Below are 27,171 nucleotides of genomic sequence, written 5' to 3'. Positions count from 1 at the left end.
CCTACATCACTTGATGGGTTGCCAACTGGCTTACTGACAGAACCCAGACTGTAAAAGTAGCCGACTCCAAGTCCAGCTCCAGACAAGTGACAAGTGGAGTACCTCAGGGTTTAGTCCTGGGGCCGCTCTTGTTTAGCATCTACTTCTCTGAAGTACAGGCCAACACTAAGGGACTCTGGCTAACAAAGTTCACAGATGACTGCAAACTGGGAGCCATTATTGAATCCCCAAATGATGTGGATATTCTACAAAAGGGCCTTACAGAAACAGATGCTTGGTGCCAGAGCCATGGGCTCAAGCTCAATGCCAAGAAATGTATAGTTATCCCCTCTGGGAAAAAACAAGTACCTGTAAATTACCACATAGGTGGCAGTACACTAAACACTGAAAGTGTGATAAGAGACTTTGGGACACAGGTGGACAGTGGTCTCACCTTTGATAACCACATCGCCACAACAGTCAGGAAATCCTTCTATGTGGCACACCTCATCACTAAGGGCTTTTCATCCAGAAAAAAGGAGGTCATTGTCCCACTGCTCATCCCTCATTAGACCCATTATAGAATACAATGCCCAGTTTGGTATGTACCTCTCAAGACATCTACAACTACTGGAAAGTCCACAGAAATACCTCACTAAAAGAATCACAGGCCTAAAGCAGATGCCCTATTCTGACCATCTGAAAAAAACTCCACCTATACTGTGTCACATATCGGCTACTCAGAGGTGATCTCTGCTTAACATACAAGACCATGTCAAACCCAGAGCTGTTGGACATACTACACGTAATGAAATCCCAATCCTTCAGAGACACATGCTTCAGGGATCTAAACTTTGTCATCACAATGAACAAAACATGCTGGAGGGATAGGTTCCTGACCCAGAGACTCCCCAGACTCTGGAATAAACTGCCCATACATGTCAAGCAGAGTGCCTCTTTGGCCCTCTTCAAAAGAAACCTTGATGACTGGATGGGAAATAGGAAATTCATCCCGGGGATCATTTCAGTTGCACTGCTAGACATGGGTCCAGGGAAGTAAATACTGTGGGAAGGAATAGCCAGGGAATTGTTATGGCTAGGCTTGTATAGGCCCTAGGGCCAATAGCCTAGTACCAACCTATGAACCTATGACACCCTGTACAGCCATATAAATGACTGTATAGAGGCTGCTGTACCTACTAGAAGTAAGCCCAAAACAAGCAACAAAAACAAACCATACTGGTGGACTCCTAACCTTAATAAAGTATATAACAAAAGGAAAAAGTCATGGCTAAAATCAGGATGAACAACTCCCATCATGATAAGGCCACTCTAATTAAACTAAAAGGAAACTAAGAGGGCTGATTAAGTCCAACAAGGCTAATTATGAGGTCAAGATAGCCTTACAGGCTATAGACAACCACAAGGCCTTATTCAGCTATGTCCGTAATCTCAAAGACGGCACACAGCAGTTTGCTGAACTGGTGGACAGTTGTATTACCTTCATGAGCAGAGCAACATAATGAATCTGCTGGTTGACAAATTCAGCTCAAATTTCACCCCCCCATCCCCCAATTTCCTGCATGAAATACCTACTAGCATAGCCGCCCACACATAATTATCAGGACGCAGGTCCTGATGGCACTTGCTAAAGCCAAAAATACAGCCCCAGTAGGCCCTGACAATATCATGTCAGGCTTCCTAAATAGCTTGAAACATAACCTGTCAGGATCACTTGAGTCACTTTTCAAATACAGCCTCAAAACAGGCTTTGTACCACAAGAATGGAGGACTACAATGATTATCCCATGTCAGAAGGATGGACCATCAACTGACCTGGAAAACTACAGACCCATTACTCTAATTAGTCTAATATGCAAAATCATGGAACAGATTATCAAGGAAATGATCAACAAAGACATAGGCAACCTTCAGACACTGGACCCATCCCAATTTGGCTTTGTCAGAGGAAGGTGCTGCCTACTAAACCTGGTGGAACTCTTTGAGAAGGTCACCAAGGCCATGCATGAAGGGGAAATGGTGCCTACCACCTTCCTAGACCTGGCTAAGGTGTTTGATACAATTCACCTCTTGGGTATAGTTGACAAACTCACCAAAACTGGGCATAAAACATAATCTCTGGATTGCCAGCTTGGTCACACACAGGACCCACAAAATCAAGATTGTTGAGACCACCGCTATGAAGAGACCGGATTCCAGTGGAATACCTCAGAACTCCATGCTGGGACCACTCCTATTTGGTATCTACTTCTCGAAGGTAAAAGCTAATGTCAGGGCCATTTGGCTGACCATGTTTGTAAATGACTGCAAATTGGGAGCTATCATAGAGTCCCCTGTGATGCAAACATAATAGAAGAGGCTCTATCACAGACAAAGGATTAAAACTCAATCCCAGGAAATGCATTATAGTGCCTTTTGGGAAAACGGCCACCAAGGCAAATGGTTCTGTTAATAAGATGCCCTTAAGAGTTGACCTGATAGTAAGGGATCCAGGAACATATGTAAACAGTAATCCAGCATTTGACCAATGTGTTGCCATGTTATCCAACTTATTTATTTATTTACTGACATTTGATTAGTGGGAAAGTTTGTCTAGGTAGAAGTCCATTTTCAACAATAATTTTACAATCTTCAAAAATGAAACAAAAATATCTGCAGTTTAAATAATTATAACGAATTAGAGATAATATAAAAACATTGGTTAAGAATTGATTTAGGATATATGATAATTATTGAATATTTGGGAAATTTTAGACAATTTGTAGGGAAATTCAAGGTAAGCTAGTCTAATACAAATAGGAACTGCAATATGAAGTGAGGGAAAACAGGCTTAAGATATATTTAGAGAGAAAGTCTGTAAAAAAAATAACTAGGAAGTAAGTGAAGAAGGGAGAGTAAGGTGGTGTAAGGGATAAAAAAGTACTTGTTCACATTTAGAGATATAGTTTATCCTGGTTTTGAGCAAGAAAAGAGCCAGAGTTTAGCTAAGAAATCCTTAAGAGTGGTTTTGAAAGATGGGAGGGAGGGTACAGACTTGATGGATACAGGTAAGGTGTTACAAGCCTTAGCAACCTTGTAAGAGCATGGACAATGCCCAGCAGATTTGCTAGGTCTGTAGAGAGACAGGAGTTTTTGGTCAGTTGATCACAATGACCAACTAGGAACATATTTGTGTAGAATGTTTTTAGTGCTGGACAGGCAGATGTATGCTGGATAATGTTATATGTGGTAAAAAGTTGTATATATATATGTTAGTTGATGTGGCAGCTCTAACTAATTAAGGCTTTTCAGTGCTCTACAATGGCAGGTTCTAAAAGGGGTATTTGCTGCAAATTTAGCAACTTTGTTAAAGCAATGTTCAAGTTTTTGTGAAGCCTGGAGGTTAGTAAGGATGGGAGCATCATAAAGAAGAATGCAGAGGAGATAAATAGTAGAAAGTGTAGTTTGTTACATTGGTAAGAAGTCTGTAAAGCATCCCTATTTTTTCATGAGTTTTTCTTGTGCAATTTTGTATATGCAGGTCAAATGTAAGATTATCATCCACTATTACCCCAATGCTTTGCTATGAGAAGTTACTTCTATTGTTGTATTATCAAGAGAGAGGACTTTAAATTTATTTTCATGAGTAATGGATTTGGGGAAAAAAAGTAGTAGTTTGGTGTTTTTTGGGTTGAGCATGAGTTGTGAGTTAGTCATGTTTCAGTGGCTGTTAAAGCTTCCTGAGTAATTTTTTGAAGGTTTACCATGTTGTTCGATGTGCAAGTTAGAGTGGAATCCTCTGCGTATTGTATTAGGGAGGCCTGTTGTGTGGAAGTATAGAGAGTGTTGGTGAAAATGTTAAAGAGGTGGGGACCAAGGATAGAGCCTTGTGGTACACTGGTGGTGACTGTGAGGTGAGGCAAGAGTGTAATGTACTGACTGATACTTACTGGGCAGGTAGTTTTCGAACCACAGAAGGGTGGGCTGAGAGAGCCCTAGTGAGGACATTTGAAGTAGAGGTTTGCTGTAGCAAATTGTGATAAAGGCTTTAGACAAGTCTAGAAATAAGAAAGAGACTAGTTTGCCATTTATTTCTAGCTTTATTGACAGTATCTGTATAGGTTAGAAGGGCAATGCTAATAATATGGGAAGGACATAAGCCATGTTATGTAGAGGGTAAGAGTTCTTCCTGCAGACGATATCTAGCAATTGTTTTTAAATAATTTTTTCAAATATTTTGTCGAAGGGAGATAAGGTTGATATAGGTCTAAAGTTATTAATGTCTGTTGAATTTCCTCCTTTGTGCAGAGGGATAATGTGTGATTTTTCCAGAGAGAGGTAATATGGGATTCCCGGATTGACCTATTCATAAGGATTGAGACATGATAGGCAATGCTATTAGCTGCTATTTTAGGTACTCACTTGGAAGGTCATCAACTGAAGAAGAACATGGTTTAAGTTTGTTTAATAGTAGTTTTATATAAGATATGGGCACAAGTTTGAAGGTGAAAGTGGATGTGGTGATATATGGCTGTTGGGCAGGGTTGGGATTAGACATGAGGAATCATTGGTTAGACATACTGTACTATCTATAAAATAAGAGTTGAGATGTATTGCAGTTTTGAGTGGTGAGTTATCGGGAGAGGGGTTTGAGCTGAATTTTTGGCTGGGATGTAAGATTTCTTTAATGGATGTCAAAAATTCTTTAGAGTTGTATTTAGTAATATTCTGAAAGTTATAATAGTATAGTATTTTGTCTTCATTTATTTGCTTTTTAGCACGATTACAAAGCATTCTGGAGTTTTCAAGATATTGAGGTCTTTCATATTTTTGCCATTCTTTCCATGCTTTTCCTCTGTCCTGCATTAGCATTCTACTCTTTTTGGACAGCCAGATTGCATTGTTTGCAGTCTCTTCCTTCTAGAATGTGCAAGGCTGCTTAGCATATTTAGAAAACTTGTACTGAATTCAATTACAGCATCATCTAAGGGAGGATTTTTAGAAGTTCCAGTTAATAGATGATAGTGTAGTAATGAACATTTCTGGGTTAAACTTGGAAAGGTTTATGTGTTGTTTTATAAATATGCTGTTTAACTGGATGTGTGAGATGTCTAGTCACATAGACTGGAAGATGATCACTGAGAGAGTCTGACATTGTACCTGTGATGGAGTATTTGCTAGGGCCTGATACTAGGATGCAGTCTAATAGAGAATTTGATGTCTTGCTATAATGTGTGGGGCTCTTAATTAGTTGTGTGAAACCATACAAGTTCATGCTAGATGTAGGGGAATTAGAGTTGATGTCCAACCAACTGGCATTCACATCACCTAGTAGTAATTTTTTTGTGGAAATGTTATGGATATCCAGGGTAGGATATCTTCCAGTATAGCTGTATTGTCGCCAGGAGGGATATAAAGGACAGTGATACACATTTGTTTACAACTGATTATTTTGAGGAAAGCAATAAGAAGCTCTGCTGAACTGAATTTTGGTGTTGGTTTGCTGTAAAGGATAATGTGCTAGGTATTGGGAAATAGTAAAGCAATACCACAGCCTTTCCTCCTTATACAATCATTAAGGATGGTATTATATGCAGGAGGTATAACTTAAGAGTTGTTTATACTGGGTTTAAGCCAAGTTTTAGTTAGAGAGAAAACATCAGGCTTATGTTGGGCAATCCAGTCATGCAATTCAGCAGTTTTATTTCTTATAATTCTCATATTTATTGCAGCAAAAATTAGATCCCCAGGGTTGGTGATTGGCTTTTTTTTGGGGGGTTCAGAAGTGTGTGGGAGAGAATTATCTTTATGCTCATTGTGATACGTGGGGCCAGGATTAGGGTATATATCTCCTCCTAGCAGGATTTTAATATATTGGGGAATTAGACATACTTGTTTTTGGAGAGGATTATTACAATTAATTTTGTTTTGGTTTGAGTTGAAGTGCAATTAATCAGTCTATATTTGGAACAAAGGTGAGGGGCAATATTAAATAGCTTTGGTACGATGTGTGGAGAGTGTAAACAAGAAGTATGTATAGGTGGTTTGGACAGAGTTGGAGAGATATTGCAAGATGTTATTGAGTCGTGGTAGGATGAAAGATGGCAAGGTAGGAGGAGTAGACTGCAGGAAAAGCTGGAGAGTAGCATAATTAAGAGCAGGAATCTATATTTTATAGATGTTAGGTTGTAGGAAGTAGCAATAAAGAAGGAAACAAGAAGTTGCAAGACAGCAGGAAATTCAGTGATTGCGGATTATGAAAGCTGGAAGGGGATAGGAAGGAGAGAAGTATTTCCTATAAAAGAAAAGAGGTAGGTTGTTCTGGTATCTTCTCTGGAATGTAAGGAATACAGAGGTATTAGAGGCTAGAGAATAATAATGTAGTTAAAATAATAAGAAATGAAGGTTTATTTCTGAAAATAATTATACAGTGTGTAATACATAGGTACTATTAGAGAGGATTGTGATTATAAATGATTATAAAATGGATATAGTACAAAGCGGTATGGGAAGGAAAATGATATTTAGGAAAGGGGATACAAATTAGAGATCATGAAGTAGGAAACAAGAAACAGAAGTGTATACATAGAAGTAGTGAGGCCATTTGGGGATGTTTTTGTAATAAGAGTCACAAATGTTTATGTAGGAAGTATAATTTTAGAGTAAGAAGGGGTGAGTGGAAATTGGGGTTGCAGAGTGAAGCAAAGCCGGGCATAGTGGCTTCACAATTTGAGGCCAATTTACATCTGAGATCAATCACTTTATAGCCAAAATAAAGCAATTAGCAAAGATCTAAGTAAAACAGGTTGTCTGTTATTTCCTGTGGCTAAATAACTGACATATGCAGTATAGTTTACTGGTCAAACAAGAGGAGACAGTAGCCAACTTATTTAGAGGTCCTTATAGTACACAAACTATTATGCAGAGACTTTCAATCACAGAGCAGGCATGTATTTAACTGATTAAAGGTAATACACAGCAAGGTTCTTCATGATAAATATGCTTACATTAAACGCTGACAAAATTCTCAGTAAGCTTACAGGTGTAGGGCCTTGTGGTAGAGCTCCTGCAATATCAAGGTCAGATGTAGTGACCACAGACTATTAAACACTGACAAAATTCTCAGTAAGTTTATAGGTGTAGGGCCTTGTGGCAGAGTTCCTGCAATACTGAGGTCAGATGTAGTCAGATGTAGTGAATGCAGGCTCTGTTCCATGAAAGAATATCATGACAGAGTGTAAGAGAGACAACACTTATAAATAAGAGCATGGCATCCAGGTCCAAGGGAAGTCATAGTGCCACTTTATTTTTTTATCCAAACATCTTTATTAAATGTACATGTATGACAAAGGCAATCTTACAGTTATATAAATGAAAAACATACAAAATTATATCACTTTAGTTGCAAACAGTTTACATCACAGTCACCATTGAAACAACTGTAGTTGTAAACATTATACATCACTTATAAAGCATCCAGTCATTGTCAGTTAAGTATTATATAGCTCATTCAAATCCTGCCTCTTAAACCTTGTTCCTGCTCTGCAAATATTGTCCCCACAATTCCCATTTTTTCCTATGTAGTTTGCTTCTTCCCCTTTCTGGAAATCCCAATTCCAGTTGTTTTATCTCTGTCACTATATTCACTACAGTTTCAGACCCATTGAGTATAATGCCCTCTGTACCACGTATCTGATCAGACATATGCAACAGTTTGAAATGCCCACAAAGGTTCCTGACCTGGAGAATCCAGGGTGTAAGCACATTGTCCTATTCATATCATCTTAAAGCCCTATCTTTATACTCAGTCTCCTACAGGTTACTGTGATCTATGCCTCACATGCAAGGCATCCTTGGATTTAGCTTTGATGGATCTTTTGTCCATCCACAGAATGAGCAACATCAGACCCATTAGATCCATGGATTTAAATTTTGCTTACAACATAAATAGAACATGCTGACAAGACAGATATGTGTTTCAGAGGACCCCCATGTTCAGGAACAGGCTCTCCATCTATGTGAACCAGAGTTCATCCCTATCGCTATTTAAATGTAACCTTGACCAGTGGAAGGGAAATCAGAAATCCACTCTGGGTCTGGCCTCCATGTTTCTGATAAACAGAAGCAGCAGTAACTATGCCCAAGCTAACACCTCCCCCCATTACCTTTAGAAATGTTGAAACTAGCATACCTCCTCTTAATAAACATTCATGATACATAGGGAACTCTCATACTGTCTCCACACAAAAGTAGAGATCCTTCTAGCTTGCTTGCTGATCTCCACCAACCTACCCAAGATTCTACCAAATTTTGTTAAACCACAGGTTATCTGCAGCCCTAAACACAATCAAGCTAATTATGACTGATAAAAACAAAAATGTCTAAATAGTAAACAGAAAGTTGTCAGAAAGTAAGGAGACTACATCAGAGAAACTGCTCCTATATTTAATTATTTCATCCTGCCAAACTGTTAGTTACAAAATATGTAAGAAAATTACTATGTGCTGCCATCCTGCTGTATACTATCAGTTTCGTAGCATCACTGTGTTTCTACTGCTGGATTCTTCCATCTTATGCATATCATATAAGTTAATCAGCTCCTCCCAAGTGATTACAACACTTTGGTCACTTCACTCTGCTGGCCCCAATTTCCACCCACCCCCTCTTACTTTAAAACTATACCTATCTTTTTTATTACTACTATTTTTCATACTCCTCCTGTGGATTAATTGTACACCATAGTGTATATAGTGTAGATTTCCTGATTTACCTGATAGGAATCCATGGCCAACACTCAACAAAGAATGCAGAAATTATGGGCAACATAACCATTTTTTTTATGAGTATGTAAGCTGAGAAAAATGACAGAATGTGTTTCACAAGTTAATGGTATAATTAAAACAAATGATTTTGCAATCATTGATGTAACAATTCTCTCATACACCCATGTAAGTATAAATGGAAGACTGGTTTGTGAATGCTGCTCATATGTGTGCTAAGACTACATGCCCTCTTGTTCCTTCATATCTTGCTGTAGACAGTTCCTTTATTGTTCTGCTGTTTGTCTAATTCATGTTTTACCAGGAAACTTGTTGCTTTAAAATGAGGAGAGTAATGCAACTCAGTGCTATTTTCTATTGAGATGCTGACTTCCACAGCATATATAAGAAAAGAGTTGAGTACTACAGCACTCAGCCATGTTTTGCATTTTGCACTGCAACATGGTGCCAGTAATCTACTTGCCTAACAATCCTAACTGCCTACTTTATATAAACTCACCCTGTATACTTCAAATTTTAGGATTTGTCATAATATTTGTACCACATGTAGGTGAGGCCATTATTTCCTATATTCCTGTTGCAAGATAAGTGCACAATCATACACAGCCATCTATATCAAACTTTGCTGGTGATGGTATCCATAATGGCTTGTCCTAGTATAATTACAGTATGTTTACATTACTGTGCTGTGCTTGAATCTTCACTTTTTTCAGTGGTATCTAAGACTGTTCTTCCATATCACTGTTGCAGTATTCTTTACCTAAGGGATCTCTTGGCAAGGATAGCCTATAGTCCAGCCAGTATAACAAAGCCTTTAGTTCCTATAGGCATCATACTGTACACATATACTCCCCACATAAGGCATAGGACATAAAGGTGACATATGAATGCATATACTCAGAACTGAAAATGTCCCAGGAGGAACAGAATGTCCATAGAGCCCCTCAGCCAAGAGGACAAGAAAGGAGAAGGCTAGTGCTAGAACAGAGGAGAGTAGTAGGAGGGAAGGAGGGAGTAAATTCTATTCACAGTGAAGAGAAGGACATCTATTGTTATGTAAAATTGTATACAACTGTACTATGTCCTTCCATATCACTGTTGCAGTATTCTTTACCTAAGGGAGAGTACAAGGGCTCAAGAGGAATCCTGGGAGGAAGAAGGCATAAAAGAGCCCTCTACAAACCCATACAGGATAGCCCTAACAAAGCCTGCCCTGGTCATGGAAATAAGATCCAACTTGTAATGCTTGGTGAATGTCTGAAAAGAGGAGCAAGTAGTAGCCTCAGGGATGGAATTGGATTCCAAAGCCTTGAAAAAAGCACAGAGTAAGCAACTGCCCTAGAAGAATGCACCTTTAGTGACTAGGAAAGACATTTCCTATGAAAAGAATAACAAAAAGAAAATTGCATTAGAAATAGGTTTGCTTAGAAATAAATAAACCCAAGATCCTGGGATGAAAGGAACAAAAAGGTGTACAGATTTGTGAATAACTTTAGTTTTACCCAAATAATATCTGAGCTGTCTATGGAAATGCAAGGTGTGAAGGAGCTTCTCACTGGTGGATAGCGGAGAAGGAAAAAAGGAAGCATGTTTTCCATTGGTGTGTAGTATTCCCTCAGACGCCCAATTCCTGTAGCTCTAATGTAATCAGTACAAAAAATAAATAAATAAATAATCCAGTGAGTGCATTCATGCCACAACACACAAGCCCATACCCTAGATATTGTCTAAGAAGCCACCAGAAATTCAAATGCTGGGCCAAGCACACTTCACAACCCCCAAGCCTCTAATGAATATGAAGAATGGTCTGCCTGCAGTATAGTGCCAAGCACCCATTCCAGATCTCGACAGATCACATTCTTGTAATGTAAAGAATTCCCTCTGTTAAGATACTGTCCATTTCTCCTACTTCACAAATCCATGTAGTTCATAACCTGCATATTCTATACGTTCATATACTCCATAATGATTGTTAAAAATGTTCTACCACACACACCATTTTACCTTGCAAAGTTCTATCCCCCAATCCATATACATGTATCATACTTGTATACATGCTATGGTAACAGTATTATGTAGTACATTGCATGGATTCCTTTCACCCAGTCCAGCTCATTAACCCCACTTGAAGATGTGTACAAACACACACACACACAAAATACATCCTGTCATGTATAGTAAGATGTTCCAGTGACTGACGTGAAACCTTTTATGTTTGGGATTGACCCTCTGTCTCCTCTTATCCCTTCTGTCTTTCACTGCAGGAAAGAAGCCCCTTTACATTGGATCCACAGAAGTAATGCAAACATCCTTGATATAGTTATTGAAACTTTTGGTTGTAGGTAGGTTATTTCTGGATGGGCTGTGAAAGGAGGGAAATGACTAGTGACACTACCTAAACTTGGGCCTTAATGTGTTTACACAGGTCTTTAATAGATTCAGGTGAGGATCTGGAAGACACAGGATTCTGTTTGCGGTACATTACTGAATATTAAGTATGAGGAAATTGTGTTCAGTGATGGAAAGTCTAAATTAGAAATATTAGCAGTGATGCCTGTTAGAGGCAAAATGTACACCAAAGATTGGTGTGGGTTATTTCCTGCAGAAAATCAGGAACAAGTGTTCAAATTCATAACCAGATGATTCTAAAAGTAAATTACAGTAGATTTTTCTATGTGCCATGTAGCAGTTAAATTCTATATGTGACCTATTCTGGGCAAAAATGAAAAATGAAGTAGTAGAATTGTAACTGGTATAACAAAAATATATGCTGAATTTTGTACAAGCTGTGTATTTTGGACTTCTTTGTTTGTAATTTCAAAGTCACTAAGAAACATCACTCAAAGAACCTTTATCAGTTATGTAAGGTTCACTTTGTTTGTTTTCTTTTTTTTCAGGCACTCCTGCCTTTTGTATAAAATGTATTATATAGTTTTGCCAAAGTAAGATTGTTAAATAATGGATGGCTTTTACTGTTTTGAATGAGTCAGTAATTCAGTATGCACAACAACAGAATGAGGCTTGAATCTAAAGTGCTTGTTTCAGTATGTTTTAAGACAGATTTTTATTACCTTTAAACAAGCTCTTCAAAGACAGTTAATGGAATATCTTCTGTTTGTTTAGTATGTGTTTATGCTTGCAGAAAAATAAATTGGTACCTTCTCCTGATGTCTGTTCATTTTTTCTTTCAAATATAAGTTTCTTTTTGGTTTAATTTTCCCCTGGCTTCCTTTTTACAGTCTCTTCATTATATTTTCATTCTATAGTCATCCCCATTTACACTTTAACTCTGCCACATACATACACACACACACACATGCTCTCTCTCTCTCGCTCACTGCCTTCTCTCTCTCTCTCTCTCTCTCTCATACTCTGCCTTCTCTCTCTCTCTCTCATACTCTGCCTTCTCTCTCTCTCTGTCTCTGAGACTGGATGCTAACATTCAGAGTGACATCACAAGCTGCTTTTTTTCACTGATTGTGCTGCATTAAAATGGAGAGGGTGCTCAGTTTTTCCCTTTCTCCTACTGTCTCTTTCTCTTTCTGGGTTTTGCACATGCAGTAGACAGCCCACTCCTAGGAAACCTTCAGTCGGAATGTTTGTCACTAAGGGACTGACCCTCTGTCTCCTCTTATCCCTTCTCTCTGTCATTGCAGGAAAGAAGCCCCTTTACATTGGAGCACTGTTCCCCATGAGTGGGGGCTGGCCAGGGGGTAGAGCATGTCGCCCTGCTGTCGAAATGGCCCTGCATGATGTGAATACAAGGAAAGACATCCTGCCGAACTATGAACTGAAACTCATCTACAACGATAGCAAGGTAAGCAGCAATCATGATTTAACTATTTAGAAAGCAGGAACGCTGTTCTGCAGGAGCAGGGACCCAAATGCACCATTCGGATGCCTGGCAAGTTGGACATTAGTTATTCAGCACACATCCTCACACTCTGAGGGAAATGAGGACAATTGCTTTTAAGGTGGCGAGAGCAAGATGCCACTGCAGGCTCTCTGGGGAAATGAGGCAGCTGTAGCTTTTTTTATTAAACATGTCATAAGGGTTAAACTTTAATAGCATTCTCTCATTGATATAGTATAGGTCATTTGTAACAAATACAGACTGTAACTCTTCACTGGTAGTTATTTGATTCACTGTTACTTACATTATGCCTTTATTTAAACTAAAACTAGGAAGCCCTGTGTCACAGAAAAACATGCATGACTGTTTCTCTCTCTCTCTGTCTCTCACACACACACACACACACACACACACACACACACACACACACACACACACACACACACACACACACACACACACTCTGCACAGAAAATGATAGGGTCAAATTTATACTTGCATAACTTAAGGATTTGATTTTGTTATTGCTTAATACTATGGGTATTTTGTGGAAGATGTGTTTGCATATTCCCCAAAGTCTTTGTCATAATCTAGATTTTTTTTTAGAAATGCAAAATAATTTATTAGTATATCAGACCATAGAACTGCCTATTATAAGAAAAACAGTGGTTATTTGATTTGTTTGGTTGCTTATTAGTGCATGTCGTTACAAATGGTTCTGCATTAAAATGTGTGATTTGTTGGCAGATTGCAAAAGTGCTGAGCTCTTAATGTCTCTTATGAGAGGCCTATACCTCAGTGTTTGTACATTAAGTAAAGGGGAATAAGTCAGGCATCATCAAATGCAAGCACAAAGACAAGTCTGCTCTGGCATTTCCTGAAATATTTATTGATCTATTTCTGCTATTCAATAGTCACAATACTAGTATAAAATCTGTTTGTTCACTGCAGCTGTTCAGCATACTGAGGTGTTTTTATGTCTAAATTTGATAATAACAAGCTCCATCACAGAAGTGCACTGTAGCAGAAAGTTCCTATGGAGGTTTTGCTACTGCTTGAGAGAAGCACGGTGTTCATAAAAACCCTACAGCAGTGCTTAGACTAAAACATCAATATTGTTTTCTGTGGGGAAGGAAGATCCTTACATTTATTAATTTGTTTAGTTATTTGGTTATTAAGAAAAAGAGTAATTATAGTGTGAGTGGAAGACAGAAGCACACTAATATAATCAAGCAAACGCAATGCGGCCCTTCTTTAAGGTGTTTTATTACTTTTGATAAATAATGTATTAGCGATATTAGGAAGTAAGACAATATCAGTGTTATTATATGAAGACTTTTCAAATAACACTTCATCCTAAGAGTGTTTCAGAAAGCTGTGAGCTTCTAATTTAAAAAAAACTTTTCAAGTATTTGATGATCTTTATCAGCATGAGTAAACAGTGTAACATAAATGATCTCATAAAGAAAAAAAGTAACTATCATTCACCAGATGCAACCCAATAAAAAGCAATGACTAACTAAAATACCCTGATGAAAACATTCTGCCTTAGGTGTGTAATGACAAATTGCATGCAAACTGAGTGGCCCATAAACCTGAGAAGTAAGACCATTGCATGACTTAATAAACCTTATAGCACAGGACTTGTAAATCGGTTGGTCCAGACCCCAAAGGAAGACCCTACTCTCTTAAATGGTGAGAATGATAAAGAACTGTGTTTTTGTTTGACATATAAATACTTTCTTTGAAAATTAGCTGATAGCAATAATGCTGTTCTACATACCTATCTGTCAGCAGTAAACAAAAGGAGATAGTCATATTTCATTGTAGCTTATTAAATCATAACTGTACACACACACACACACACACACAAGTCAAGCCTACGTCAGATATTTTGAATCATAATAGAAAGTGAACTGAACAGCATTCTTTGGTTCTTGAACCTTCAGTATATCATGTTGGTACTTGTTACTGGTCAGCTACCACAGACTTTCTAGTGATTTGCAGGTGGGGTAGAGAGACAAAACAGGTCTGAGACTTGGAAGTGTGAGGAATAAATGGACTGATAGGGGATAAAGAGATACTGTGGACAAGATGGGAATGAAAAAGAGAAGTGAGGAAAAAAAGTAGGTACATTGTGCAAACTGAGCAGTACATAAAGATTTAAATGATGAAAAATATAATGGCTGGTATAAATCGACAACAAAGTAACCAAGATAAAATGTTTCAGCATGGCAGTAGTCAGAATAAAACTGGAGGTAGAAGAAAACTCCTAATGAGTTGCTGTGGATCGTAGTGGAAAGGGAATAACAAAAGACTGATAATCTGTCTCACACATGCATGTGTGAACGCGAGCACACATGCACCCACAAAGCATCTTCAGTAAACCTAAATAATGAAATCAATGCATAAAATAATTGACTGCAAAGATAAGACTGGAGACTTTTAGCTTGTCAGTAGCATATTCCTGCAAAGTTTTTGAATTCCTTCAGGTGTGCATGTGCACTAGGTAATTTCTTCAAAGCCAAATTAATTTGGGATGGTATAATTGTATCAGACAGTTAGAGACAAAAATAAGATAAATAAATAAAAAAATTGCCAAAAGACAGATTCAACAAAGATAGATAATATTCAGCAATTCAATTAATTACTTTTAGTATTTATTGTGGGAAGCGGCGATAGCTTCCTTTGTGTTTCATCAAGACTTAAAATGACCAAAAAAAATTATTTTTTTGCAAGGCCCCCCCACACGCACACACCTTTCATATATACAATACATACATACAATACATACATACATTAACTGCATGGTTGCACAACTCAGATTCAAATGCTGGGCATCATTGCATCATTGTCAATGCCCAAGAAAATAAATCAGTGAGTTTTAAACCTATCCATTTTACACTCAACCAAATAAATTGAAACAAACCGTCTATATCCTTGTTATAGAAAATAACAGTCCACATAATCCTTGAACCTAATTTTAGTCATAAAACCTAACCTTAACCATAATTTTTCTAAAACTGAAACCTCATCCCTGCCTGAACGACAACCCAACTAAACTGCAGTCTTAAAATCAAAATCATAGCTGTACTTCAGCAAATACATTCAAACAAAGATGAATTAATTTAGTGCAAAATCCTCTTATACTGAATGCATGTTCATAGTAACTTTTGTAGAAATCATATTCATTTATTCAGCCAGTAGAACATGACCAAACTGCACTGAGCAAACTGTTTTTGATGAAAAAGTCTGCTCTTTTTTTTTTGATGTTATGTTTTGCTTGATAATACATATGTCTTTTCTTCAGATCATTGACATTCCATTTTCATTTTCAACTGTGCTTTGCAACTCTATAACGCCCATTAGATGATGTTGGATGCAACATACTCACCATTTCTATACCAGGGGATTTATCCACAAGCAATTGGTGAAATTTAATTTTAAGTCAAATGTCTGCTTTGGTGGAGTTCATCACTTTATGTAGTCTGATTTGACTTCATAGGTAAACTCCTGAATTAATCTGCAAGGTAGTGAGATGGATAACGTCTGCTTCATTAAATGACATGCTAATGGAAACACATTTAGTTGGCAGCAGTACGTTCTTCTTGGAATTAGTTATATCCCTTGCAAACCCTAACAACTATAACTAACAGAGAGGCTGACATACCTTGGCAGTCTTAACACTCTGAGTTAAATGCCTAGTGAATCTATTAGTCCCAGCCAAATGCTTTTCTCTGAACTTGTCCTTGACAGATAGTAGTAGTAATTGTAGGATGTACGATGCCTCTGATGAAATATAACCAAGTTAAACCGAGTTAAACAGTACAGCAAATACCTAGTGAATGATCTTTAACTCCTGTGTCATACTGTGCTTTATTTACAAGTTAGATATATTTATAGTGGCTGATATAAAACTCATTCATATTAACTGTTCATTAAAATTTTCCATTTCTGTATTCGACCTACCATTGTGAGGCAGATCCTGTTATTACTGTTTTGTAGGCAATGTTACTGACTAAGATAATTTTGTACTCACTTTATAGACCAAAATCCATTAGTTAGGATGCTTTGCTTACTGTTTTTACCATAGTTATATGCTCTTAGGTTTTCTTTTATCTGTATTTTTTTTTTTTGCATTTAACTGAAGCCTTTTTATTATAGCATCTCCACAACCCCCACCACTTACAAACAAATGCTAACTCCCCACGCTCACTACACCTCAGCTTTTACATAAATGAATGAACACGTCAAAATAATTAAGTAAATCAGAATTTAATATGTATTGTTCAAAAATGACAAACTCGTTTATTCCAAGGACTCAGTAGTGTTAAAAGGGCTTGAGAACCAAAAAGGACAGAAAAGATGAAAATACTTAAAATCTGTCTGTGGTTAAATTAGTCATATTGTATCTTGTGACGTTAGCCTTGTTCCCTCTTCCTATAGTACTGGCATTGGTAGAGGAGCATAGATAACAATAGTAGGTAAAGAGCACAAGGCTGACAATATCTTTATATGCAGTAAGCCATTTGCTAATAGTAATACAACCAAGTCGAGGAGGGCCACTTCAAGGCCACATAGAAAACAGGGGCTGGTGTGTATCATTACCCATCATGGAAATATTGTATTAAATGAGTTCATAGTTAGATGAACAGGGATGCTGAAAGTGAGTAAGTCTCAATGTCATGAAGGATATGAAGTATATCACAGGTGTAAGCATATGATTGGCTTCACACAGCAATCTGGAAATGGTTCTTGTTTAAATAGCATAAGAGCACGTAGAGCTGGAGATGATACACTTAATTAGTAAAGCTTGTAGAAGGAGTAATAGGCAATAGACAGAAACCGCTTTATAAATTTCATGAATACATCTCACATGTAGTATCTGTGGAATGCCACCATTGCAATGTGGAGGGAATATTTACTACTGTCATGTGTTTCATGAGTAGCATAATTCATAGTAAAAGTTTGCAACAGAATGCTGAAAAACAGATCGTCTTTGGTAAAGATGTATCTTAAAAGTTGAATACCCTTTTTCTGCAGTCATAGAATGGTGCATTGTCTGTGGGTATGTGTATGTGTGAGCATGTTATGTATATAATATATAATACATGATAATATATATATATATATATATATATATATATATATATATATATATTTACATAGATGGATAGACACACACACACACATCTATATATATATATTTATATATATATATATATATATATATATATATATATATATATATATATATATATATATATATATATATATATAGAGAGAGAGAGAGAGAGAGAGGTCTACTTCATAACATTGCAATTTCATAACATTGAGACCAGAACATCTAAATCCCAAAACACTGTAACCCCCCCCCCCCGGTAAATTAAATATATCAACTCAAAGATTGCATTATGGTGGAAAAAAAGTTAATTTTCTAACCTCGCTGTATCACAGTCACCATACACTGAGGTTAGGAAATTAACTTTTTTGCACTGTAGTTCGATCTTGGAGTTGGTATATTTAATTTACGGGGATGTAGTGGCAGATCCCCCCACATGGGGTTTGCAGGGGAGCTTGCCCCTCTGCAGAAACGTAATAGAAAGTGTGTTTGTTAGTTAGGTGGTGTTGTAGGTGGAGATGATATTATTTACTTGTGCAATGTAGTTTTCAATGTTATAAAGCACACTGTCAATGTTCTGAGTTTTCAGTGTTTTGAATTTTTGATGCTCTGGTCATAATGTTATGAAATTCAGTGCTATGAAATTTCAGTGTTATGAAGTAGACCCATATACATATATATTATATGCACACATGCACACATATAAATAAAAAAAAAAAAATATATATATATATATATATATATATATATATATCTCAAAAGTTTTTTATTGTATACTGTTACTTACTTTTCCTTTTTTTTTACTTTATAAATTATTTCACCTGGGTAGTATCTGGAAATGGTCAGTGCACTACAGCAGTAAAGAAATTATTAAAATATGAAGGAAAATAGATATATACATAGATACATTTATACAGTCTATATCCTTCCCATTTTTGTAAAGTGAATATTACTTCTTTAATTGAAAATTACCGAACTGGCATTTCAGAAAAAAATCCAAAGCACATGTTGTTTAACATGGGCATTAAGGGCTTCTCTACTGTTTGCTGAGTTAAATATTCCCAAGGAACCAACTTGCCAAGCGTAACTCGCCATTCTCTGTTTCCATGGCAAACCAATGCCGGTGCAACTTACTAATAATGTACGTGCTGACAGTGATTCCTTTCTTTTGGAAGAGGCAAGGTTTTTTCTCTTCCTTATGTCTGTGGCACTGGAGAGTTGGTATGTGTACATTTCAGAATGGGGGGGGGGGGGGGGCTGGTGATGTATGTTGGCTTGCCCCCTGCAAAAAAGTATTAAAAAGTGTTAGTGAGTTAGTTCCTTTGGGACTTGTAACAGAATGAGTCAATGAGTTTTAGCAGGTTTAATGCATTTTTCACCACCATGTAGCCAATGATCCCGCTGCACTCTCCCCACAGTTAATTGCAGTCACCTTTGAAAAAGAAAAAACAAAATTTACATTCTTCTGAATGCTGTTTCAATTAGCTATTATGTACCGATATCGATACTGCTTGGACTAAAAGTTTTCAAATGTGCACTGTCTGAAATGGGGCTGTTTCATGCATATTCCCAACTTTGTTCCTGCTACAGCAGGAGGCAGGGCTGAGAAACAAAACTGAAACCAATTTAACTAGTTGAATGCACAGAAATATGGCATGGTTTTGAATAAATTTATTTCACCTCATCAACTGAACTCAGAAATTCCCATCATTTTCTGAAAAAATAACATAGTATCTTTAGTAAGCACTTGCTAACAGCCAAAATAAGTAAACATATTTGAGGTTCCATATGCACCATATCAGAGCAGGAATGCTGCTGATGGGACAAAAAGTAGCAGCTTTAAAGCTAAAAAACAAAAAGGTGAATGCAATCTAGATATAAAAGGAACCTAAAGAATGACTTTGAGAGGCTCAGCATATCTGACAGATATCGATAGAATCTGTAACAACTTGTACTGCCTAAAATCTGCACTTCGGCAGATTCAGTTCTGTAAAAACAAGCGTACTAGGACTGATTTACAAAGTTATTAGATATGCCTTTGATCCTTGTTCTGAGTGTGTTTGCTCCTAATCCCAAACCTGACCACTTGCAAATCTGAGAAGATTATATTTAGAAGGCAGTTTTTAAGATCTATGTTGTAAAGGTACAATTTCCTCAGTATCTGCAGTCATTGTATTAGAGCAAAATGTAATAGCCCATTTCTGTTCGGTGTGTCTAAGCAGATTGTATACACATAGTCAACAACCCACCCACCTGCACATGTACACAGTTACTCTCACTCACGGTAAGATTTGGTTACAGTAACCATGAAGCTGAGGTATGAGAGGAACAAAGAGACTCACAGGCCACTTGCAAAATATGCAGTGATTTTTAATAAATACTGGGTTCAGCTTTCTTACCTAAAGCCTTACTTTGTTGTACTTTTTTTGTAGTATAGATCTGAAGCATTTTAGATTTCTGTTACAGATCTGAAGATTGTTGCCAGGTATATAACGTTTTATAAAGTTGCATTTGTTTTGTAACTTTGCTTTTAGACTTTTGTTTGTCTTGCTTGTACAAGTACTACAACAGAAATGGGATAGAACAGAAATGGATGGAAAGGGCATCGCTGGTATAGAAATGAAAAGCGCGAGGAACATCGGGATGGAAGAGGCCGAGCTTAAGATTCAGTAGGACGAGAATAAATAGGGAAATGCAACAGAACTGAACATAACAGAAAGAAAAAAATGCAGTGGATGCACAAGAGAATACACATCATAAGTCAGAATAAACTGCCTTGCTTTGTGTATAAAGTTTATAATGTTGCTAAAATGTACTCCAATATTTAAAAGAATTTAATGGAACCAAAGTTTAGAAAACATTAGTAGTGACTAATGTGTACTTGAATAAAGAAAGCACGAAATCTTGTGATGATTTAACACATGCTATGCCTTACCATACATGACAAGCACATGTCGTAATAGTAAAAACTACCGTATGCACTTTTGTGCCATCAGCATAGTAGTGTTAAATGCCTCATTTAGCTGACATTTTGCTGCTGAAAAGACAAAATGAGCACAACATTTATAATGGCATTTCTACATACAATGGGCTATGATAGCTGCAAACCAGAAGTCCGGAAATTATTAAACCTACACCACTAAATTTATAAAACCCTCCCACTATTCTGATGTCTTAACATATGCCACATTCACAAGAAAGTGGAAAGAAAAACAATCTTTCTCTGTCTCTCCCTCTCTCTCTTCCATCTCAACTTTCTTTTTGTTTACCCCTTTCTTTTCTTTTTTTTATTACTGTATTCCTTGACTCACATAGCCAGCATATACATATTACTTGCTGAGAACATAAAGCCAAAGTAGAAAACTAAATATGAAAAAAAGCAGAAAAATGTTACAGAAACTTTTTCTATGCAAGAATACATATACCATAAATTCACTAAACCATGGAAAGCCACTAGGCATAAAAGTTGAATTACAAGCTATGAGGAAACATTAAAGATATGACACGTATTTTCTGATTAATCAGCTATGATGAAAACTGTGTTTCACAAAAAGTAAGCTGGATAGAGGTAGTGTGACAGAAGAGCTTCATATGGGACTTTACAGTGCCTTTCATACACATTGGGCCAGATTCCAAAAGAGTTGCTCTCAGTGTGGCTGTCTGTAAGAACAGCACATATACCGTGGCTAACAAACTCAAGTAAACAAGAAGAAAAGGCTGCATAACTGAAAGACAAAACTGCAGTAAGTGTGCATGGTTCAGGACTGAACCAGACGTGCATGATATAACATCCATATAGCAGCAAAACAGCGGATCTCAAGTTTGCTCCAAGAAGTCAAAGAAAGCATAAAGTATGTAACCTAATGCAGGTGCTCAATGTACAGGGTGATATGTCATGTCTGTGTATGTGTATGCATACATGTATATATGTATGTATTTGCAAGTGTTATTTTTGTTGACCTCTTCCACTCCAGACAGGCAAAATAACCAAATACCTTCCCATGTACCTTTATCCAATGTCCTCTCAGTTATTCCTGAACACACTCATCTTCTCACAGTATGACCCTTGTGCAGAGAGTCTGCTTACTTTGTGCTGTGTTTGCAACATGTTGCATCCTCATGCCAGCCATTCTCCCTCCCTAGTTATCAATAGTGTTCTATAGCATCTATATAATAGCCTAAGCTACAGGTCCCTCTATAGCATTTATATAATAGCTTTAGCTACAGGTCCCTTTATAGCATGTATATAATAGCCTTAGGTACAGGTCCCTCTATACCATGTATATAACAGCCTTAGCTACAGGTCCCTCTATAGCATGTACATAATAGCCTCAGCTACAGATCCCACTATAGCATATATATAATAGCCTTAGCTACAGATCCCTCGATAGCATGTATATAACAGCCTTAGCTGCAGGTCTCTCTATAGCATGTATATAACAGCCTTAGCTACAGATCCCTCTATAGCATGTATATAATACCCTTAGTTACAGGTCTCTCTATAGCATCCATATAAAACCCATAGCTACAGATCCCTCTATAGAATGTATATAACAGCCTCAGCTACAAATCTCTCTATAGCACATATATAATAGCCTTAGCTACAGGTCCCTCTATAGCATGCAAATAACACCCTTAGCTACAGATCCCTCTATAGCATGTATATAATAGCACTGGGAGGGTGGCTTAATGGTAAGGTGCTTGCCTTACAGACACACGGTGCAGGGTTTGAGTCTCACAAGGGATAATGGGCTAGGCTTAAAATGGCTCGCAAGGGCAGTTAGCTTAGTACTAAACTATGAACCTATGAACCTTAGCTACAGATCCCTCTATAGCATGTATATAATAGCCTAAGATACAGGTCCCTCTATAGCATATATATAACAGCCTTAGCTACAGATCCCTCTCTAGCATGTATATAACAGCCCTAGCTACACTTCCCTTTATAGCAAATATAGAATAGTCTTAACTACAGGTCCCTACATAGCATGTATATAATAACCTTAGCTACAGATCTCACTATAGCATGCATATAACACCCTTAGCTACAGATCCCTCTATTGAATATATATAATAGACTTAGCTACATTTCCCTCTATAGCATATATATAATAGCCTTAGCTACAGGTCACTCATAGCATGCATATAACACCCTTAGCTACAGATCACTCTATAGCATGCATATAACACCCTTAGCTACAGGTCCCTCTATAGCATGTATATAATAGCTTAGATACTGGTTCCCTCTATAGCATTTATATAATAGCCTTAGCTACAGATCCCTCTATAGCATGTATATAACAACCTTAGCTACAGGTCCCTCTATAGCATGCATATAATAGCCTTAGCCACAGGTCCCTCTATAGCATATATATATAATAGCCTTAGCTACAGATCCCTCTATAACATGTATATAATACTGTTAGCTACAGGTCCCTGTATAGCATGCATATAACACCCTTAACTACAGATCCCGCTATAGCATGTATATAACAGCCTTAGCTACAAATCCCTCTATAGCACATATATAATAGCCTTAGATATACGTCCATCTATAGCATATATATAACGGCCTTAGCTACAGATCCCTCTATAGCATGTATATAACAGCCTTAGCTATACGTCCCTCTATAGCATATATATAATAGCCTTAGCTACAGGTCCCTCTGTAGCATGTATATGACAGCCTTTGCTACAGGTCCCTCTATAGCATATATATAATAACCTTAGCTACAGGTCCCTCATAGCATGCATATAACACCCTTAGCTACAGATCCATCTGTAGCATGTATATAGCAGCCTTAGCTATAGGTCCCTCTATAGCATGTATATAACAGCCTTAGCTGCAGGTCCCTCTATAGAATGTATTTAATACCTGTAGCTACAGGTCCCTTTATAGCATACATATAACACCCTTAGCTACAGAACCCCCTATAGCATGTATATAACAGACTTAGCTTCAGATCCCTCTATAGCATGTATATAATAGCCTTAGTAACAGATCCCTGTATAGCATGTATATAATAGCCTTAGCTAACGGTCCCTCTAAAGCATGTACAAAATAGCCTTAGCTATAGATCCCTTTATAGCACACACATATATATATATTATATATATATATATATATATATATATATAAAATAGCCTTAGCTACAGATCCCTCTATAGCACGTATATAATAGCCTTAGCTACAGGTCCCTCTATAACACCGATAGCTACAGATCCCTCTATAGCATGTATTTAATAGCCTTAGCTACAGATCCCTCTATGACATGTATATAATAGCCTAAGCTACAGGTCCCTCTATAGTAGATATATATATATATATATATATATATATATATATATATATATAACAGTCTTAGCTCCAGAGCCCTCTATAGCATGTATATAACAGCCTTAGCAACACGTCCCACTGTAGCATATATATAATAGCATTAGCTACAGGTCCTTCTATAGCATGTATATAACAGCCTTAGATGCAAGTCCCGCTCTAGCATGTATATAATAGCCTTAGCTACAGATCCCTCTATAGCATGTATATAATTGCCTTAGCTACAGATCCCACTATAGCATGAATATAACACCCTTAGCTACAGATCCCGCTATTGCATATATATAATAGACTTAGCTACAGATCCCTCTATAGCATATATATAATAGCCTTAGCTACACATCCCTCTATAGCTTCTATATAATAGCCTTATCTATAGATACTTGTATTACATATATATATATATATATATACATATATAATAGCCTTAGCTACAGATCCCTCATAGCATGCATATAACACCCTTAGCTACAGATCCCTCTATATCATGTATATAACAGCCTTAGCTACAGGTCCCTCTATAGCATGTATATAATAGCCTAAGCTACAGGCCCCTCTATTGCATGTATATAACAGCCTTAGCTACAGGTCCCTTTATAGCATGCATATAATAGCCTTAGCTACACATCCCTCTATAGCTTCTATATAATAGCCTTATCTGTAGATACTTGTATTACATATATATATATATATATATAATAACCTTTGCTTCAGATCCCTCTATAGCATGCATATAACACCCTTAGCTACAGATCCCTCTATAGCATGTATATAACACTCTTAGCTACAGGTCCCAAAACACGTGCAACACATAGCTCACAAAGCCAGTGTGCTGAACAGTCACAGCCCTTAAGGCTAAACAACACACCTGGTACACTTGTAATAGGTGACTCTATCATCAGTGACGTCCCGCTAACCAGGCTGAACAAGGAGAAGGTCATGGTGAGCTGCCTGTCGGGTGCTAGGAACCGCCACATAAAACAAGCACTCAGGTAACTCCAAGGCAAGTACAAATATAACTCAGTCATTGTCCATGCTGGTGTGAATGACCTGAGACGTACCTCCCTGGACTACATGAAAAGAGACATAGAGGAGCTCTCTGAGCATGTAGCCCAAGCTGGTATGACCCTGACCTTGAGTAGCATCTTACCCTCACCAAGAATGATGCCACAATATGAAGACAAGATGATCAATTTCAACAATTGGCTTAAGTATTGGTGTCATTCAAAGGGGATCCAATGCCTGTCTGCCTGGGATGACATGCTCGACAAGCCATGATGCTTCGCTAGGGACGGCTTGCACCTGTCACCCCTGGGCTTTTGGATATTGGCAAAGGCTCTTGCCACCCTCATAGTGCCTTTTTTAGGCAAGGCTCAAAAGACAAACCCACCTCCATAGGTATCACAAGGGATAAGGAACTAAGAGTAATGCTACTCAACGCCAGAAGTCTAAACCTCAAGATGCACGCACTCAAAACTCTCCTTAGCATGGAGAACATCGATATCTGTGCAGTAACAGAAACCTGGTTCAAGGCTCCCGAGAGCACCCCAGCACTACCAGGTTATACCTCATACCATGTTTTTCGGCCCCAAAACTTGGACCAAACCACAAAATGAGGGGGAGTATCAATATTCATCAAAGATACCCACACCTCCAGGTTGGTGGCACAGCACGAAGCATCAGAGACTATCCATGTGCAACTAACAGTAGGTAAAACTGCCTTCCAGTTTATAGCCTGCTACAGACCACCCTCCCAAACCCAGGAACCCCACTCGGCCTTCCTGAGAACACTGGAAAATATGAAGGTCTCTCCAAACACCATTATATTGAGTGACTTCAACTACCCTAACATAGACTGGGAGCATTACTCTAGCTCCAACACCCTAGCCCGAAGGTTCCTAGAATTTATAAACTCAAATGCTATGGAACAACTTGTTGCCACTCCCACAAGAGGGGAAAACATACTGGACCTGATCATCACCAACATGGGGACTCTAGTGTATCCCTCACTGGTAAGATCAGATCATAAACTAATCTCACTAGATATTCACATCCCGACCCCAGCCCCTGCCCGGAAAACCACAGTGAAAAACTTCTCTAAAGCAAATTTCACACTTCTCAAAACCGAGGTGGAATCCTTCAAAGGCCCCGGGCCTGTGGAAAATACGGCCCAGACCACAGAATCCTTTATAAACGCATTCTATGAACACCTTCAGGAATGCATGGATCATGCAATCCCAAATAAAACCAAGACCCAATCCTCCAAAGTTAGGCGTCCTGTCTGGTGGACCCCAGCCATAAGCAAACTATACAATAGAAGGAGGATGCTACTACATGACAGAGCAAAATCCCAAAAAGGGAAGGCATCTCTGATCAGTATTAGCAAAAAACTACAGGCACTCATAAAATCGTCTAAGGCCAGCTTCGAGAGAAAAATTGCACAGGACACAAAGGATAATCACAAGGCTTTCTTTAGTTATGTTAGGAACCTGGGTGGGAATTCCCAGATATGCACAGAATTAGTCCAAAATGACAAAAAAGTACACCGATCCCACAGACATTGCCAACATCGTAGCTGACAGGTTCAGCGCAAACTTTTCCCCCCCTTCCCCACCAAAAGAGCAAATATCTATCCCAGCAGAGTGCTGCCCCCCTGACATCACAGATACTCAGGTAAGATCCGCCCTCTCCAAAGCAAAAAACACAGCATCAATGGGACCAGACGGTGTCCCGGACTGCGTCCTACGTGAACTCCAAGAAGAACTAAACCCAGACATAAAACTACTGTTCAGTCTCAGCCTTACTACAGGATATGTACCCAAAGAGTGGCGTACAGCAACAGTGGTCCCTTTCCACAAAGGTGGTGCCTCAACGGATCCTGGAAACTATTGCCCCATAAGCCTGACTAGCTTGGTCTGCAAAGCTATGGAAAGGATCATCATGGACCTCATAAATAAAGATATTGGGGACCTACAGACACTGGATCCTTCCCAGTTCGGCTTTGTTAATGGCAGATCCTGATTCTTAAACCTGGTTGATTTCTTTGAAACAGTCACCAAGGCCATTGACGAGGGGAAGGTGGTCCACACAGCCTACCTGGACC

At 38.0% G+C, this 27,171-nt stretch overlaps 1 protein-coding gene across 1 annotated transcript in view; it reads left to right on the top strand.

Annotated features, from left to right (window-relative positions):
* LOC122812080 (gamma-aminobutyric acid type B receptor subunit 1-like) overlaps positions 1-27,171 on the top strand; it is a 4,315,174-nt gene that overhangs the window by 2,375,729 nt on the left and 1,912,274 nt on the right. Inside the window, exon 8 of the mRNA XM_044084348.1 lies at positions 12,421-12,576. Within this exon, the coding sequence (XP_043940283.1) occupies positions 12,421-12,576 (156 nt within the window). The remainder of the gene's footprint in view (positions 1-12,420; positions 12,577-27,171) is intronic.

The sequence above is a fragment of the Protopterus annectens genome, chromosome 9.part0, assembly GCF_019279795.1.
Source record: "Protopterus annectens isolate FY-2018-M chromosome 9.part0, PAN1.0, whole genome shotgun sequence".
NCBI classification, from domain to species: Eukaryota; Metazoa; Chordata; order Ceratodontiformes; family Protopteridae; genus Protopterus; species Protopterus annectens.
This window is presented reverse-complemented; position numbering and strand designations above follow the sequence as displayed.